The following is a 3,322-nucleotide window of genomic DNA, read 5'->3' on the forward strand; positions in this document are numbered from 1 at the left end:
AGCCCCCGCCCCGCCCGGTGGCCCCGCCCCGCCGGTCTCGCCGTCTGTGATCGCTGTCACCGCCGCCACCAACCCTGAGCGCCGTGGGCCGCCGAGGAAATGGTGGGGCTCTGGCTGGGGCTGGTCGGACAGAAGCTGCTGCTCTGGGGCGCAGCGAGCGCCGTGTCCCTCGCCGGGGCCACTCTGATCCTGAACATCCTGCAAATGGTGGCGAGTTACGCACGGAAATGGCATCAGATGAGGCCCATCCCGACCATCGCCCGTGCCTACCCCTTAGTGGGACACGCGCTGATGATGAAGCCGGACGGGAGAGGTAAGGGCTCGCGCGGGAGGCGGTCCTCCACCCGAGGGCCGGGGGTCCCTGTCCGCGCCGCCGCGCTCAGCGGGACCTGCTCCTGGACCCCAGTCCGGGTATTGGCGCTGCCCTTCTGCGGTCTTAAGAGTCTGGAACCTCAGGGTTGGACGCAGGCCGCAAGAATTTGTCAGTTGCTAGGGAATGGATTTTCAGTTACATCAGTTTCCTTTTGACAACTGCTAAAATCGCTGGAGGCCTCCCGCCCCGTCCCATAATGAATATCTTCGTGAATAACACCGAAAGAAGTATTTCCAAACTCCTGTGCTGCTTTTTCTTTCCCCCACCCCCCTTTTTCCCTCACTTCCCAGTGGCTCAGGTCTCAAAACCCAAGTCTTTTCTCCTCTCTCAGCTCAAAGCCAGGAAACTCCCCTGGAGCACAGCAGATCCCCAGACCGCCCCACCTCTCTCCCTTCCACTTTGGAAAATAAGACATTAAAGGTTCATGTGAGGGGACCAGCAGTTAGTGTAATGGCTTTGTCGCTGGACTCCCATGTAGTCGCCCGCGGTTCGCGTCCTAGACCCGGTGGCTTAAACTCACTCCGGCTTAAACTCACTCCGGGCGCGTGTGCGTGCGTGCCCAAGATCCTGAGAGGAGAATAGAGGAGAAGGGATTGTGGTGTGGCCATCCCGCTTGGGGGGGTGATTTCTCGCTTTCTGTCTCTCTGTCTCTCTCTCTCTGGCGAGCTCACACCCTCTGGAGACTTCATCACTACGTTTGTTCCTTCCTGACTGTCATATTTTAGCCCTTTGTAAAGGGAGGCTGTGCAGTAACAATCGATAAAGTATGATGAGCAGGCCTTCAAACTCAGGTGGTAAGGTTGTCCTATTTATTGAAAATTGAATTTTTAAAAATTAAAATCATCTTAAAAGAGATAGACAGGTTACGTTTTGTTGATGAAAAAAATCACAAGTTAGAAAGCTCTCAGAAGTATCTGGTATTTGCATTCACCCAGCCAGGAGGATTGTGGATCTAAGTGGGGATACACAGAGCTAAAAAGATTTGCCTCTCACCAGGTGTGTGTGAATGTGTATCCTAAATCCTGAGAGGAGAATGGAGAATGGACTGTGGAGTGGCCATTACCCTGGGGGTGGAGGTGGGAGTGGGGGTTGATTTCTTGCTTTCAAGTCTTTCTTCTCTCTGCTCCTCTGGTGAGCACACATGCCCCAAAGTAAAAATTTCTCTAAAATAAAAAGGTTCCTCACCAGAACTTAGTCCCCCCCCTACTTAGATTACTTGTTAATAAGAGTTGTATAATCTGAGCATTAATTTCCAAAGCTTGAAAGATGATTTTATTTTTATTATTTATTTATTTATTTATTTTATTTTCGAAAACAATGCTGTAATTTCAACTGCACAGGAATAAGGTAAAGTCTCATAGGAGAGTGTTTAGAAAATAACGAAAATATTTTCTTGTAGAAGAAATCCAAGTGAACTTTTTAGCAACAAATATCAACATGACTAAGGTTACAAGTAACTCAACAGCACATTTAGATATATGAAAATCACATTGACAAAGATCATTTTGGTCAACACAAGTGAGTAGTCAAAAAGTTCATGGAAATGCATATTATGAAAACACTATATACATGGATTCCAAAACATTTTTTGTAACAAAGTCAACTCATACTTTAATTCCATTTTTACATGAACTTTTTGAAGTTTATCTTATACTAAAAGCAGAACTAACCTTATCTTCCACTCTAAAAGCCTGTGGTATTAATACATAATTTTGTGAAGGGTGAATAGGAGGGACAAAGGGAAGAAACAAGAGACAAAAGAATGTAAAGTTCTCTATTGAAAAGAACTATGTTTGAAAATAAATTTTAAAAATAAAACAAAAACATAATTGTGTAAGAATATAGGTTCTTAAAAAAAAATAATAAGCCCTTCTCTTACCTCCAGAAAATATAGTTAAAAAATCTCATCATAGTCTTAAGGAGATTCTAAAAATTAAACTCTTTGGTGAATAATAGCTGATTCAGGAACCAGCAGTTGGCATAATGGCTATGTCGCTGGACTCCCATGTTGCCAACCACAGTTCAAGTCCCGGACCCCATGGCTTAATCTCAAGCCAGGCACGTGTGCGTGTGTGCTGAAGATCCTGAGAGGAGAATGGACGAGAAGGGACTGTGTTGTGGCCATCCCTCCTGGGGGGGTGATTTCTCACTTTCTGTCTCTCTGCCTCTCTCTGTCTTTCTGGCAAGCACATGTACCCTATAGCAAAAAACTCTCAAAAAAAATAATAATAATAGCTGATTCAGAACAAACTGTGAGCTGATTGGACTATTTGAAGTAATTCTCCAAAGTGACAACATACTGTCTTTTACAAAAGCATTTTTTTCTTCCATCAACGACTATTAGATTTTGGTATCAGAAAAACCGTTACACATTTTCCAGGTTTGTAACAAAGTTGTTTAAAACTCTCTTCATCAGAAGGTTTTTTTCCTCCTTTATTTGTCAAAGTATTTCACAGTGTTATTTTAAGGTGTCAAGGTAATGCCTCAAGAGTTTCTAGATCACTGTGTAGAATTTGGGTAGAATGTGCTTTTAAATTGTCAATCAAGTATTTATTGAACCCCAACTCTGCCCAGCATCAAGCTTAGCCAAGCTGGGGACATCAGAATATTCTAAGACACGACCCCTAGTCTCAGTGACACTGTCTCTTAAACAGGAAGCTATGCTTTTCATTCTGCTGGGAATATCGAAATTCTGGCCTCAGGAGCCTCACCTCAGTAATGCAGTTGTCTTCCAATTGGCCTCTAATCTCTAGTCTTGTACTAACTAGTCCCTCTGTCAGCATGACCTGTCCTAGGTGCCCCCAGCTTTTGAATCTGCTCCCTGTAAACCACAGGTGAACACTTCCCATCCCCTCTGTCAGAACAGGCCACGACAGGTAGGATTCACAAGAGCAGGACTTTTTTTTTTCTTTCTTTCTTTCTTTCTTTCTTTCTTTCTTTTTTTTAAGA

The 3,322-nt window shown here is 44.4% G+C and overlaps 1 protein-coding gene across 2 annotated transcripts in view; it reads left to right on the forward strand.

The window, feature by feature from the left end:
• The first annotated feature begins 6 nt into the window (after nt 1-6).
• Nucleotides 7-3,322, forward strand: part of CYP4V2 (cytochrome P450 family 4 subfamily V member 2) — a 26,159-nt gene continuing 22,843 nt past the window's right edge. For both annotated transcript variants that reach the window (XM_006160466.3, XM_027776583.1), the window contains exon 1: nt 7-313. In XM_006160466.3, the coding sequence (XP_006160528.1) occupies nt 100-313 (214 nt within the window). In that variant the 5' untranslated portion in view covers nt 7-99. The remainder of the gene's footprint in view (nt 314-3,322) is intronic.

Source organism: Tupaia chinensis, unplaced genomic scaffold, assembly GCF_000334495.1.
Source record: "Tupaia chinensis unplaced genomic scaffold, TupChi_1.0 Scaffold000685_1, whole genome shotgun sequence".
In the NCBI taxonomy this organism is placed as follows: domain Eukaryota; kingdom Metazoa; phylum Chordata; class Mammalia; order Scandentia; family Tupaiidae; genus Tupaia; species Tupaia belangeri.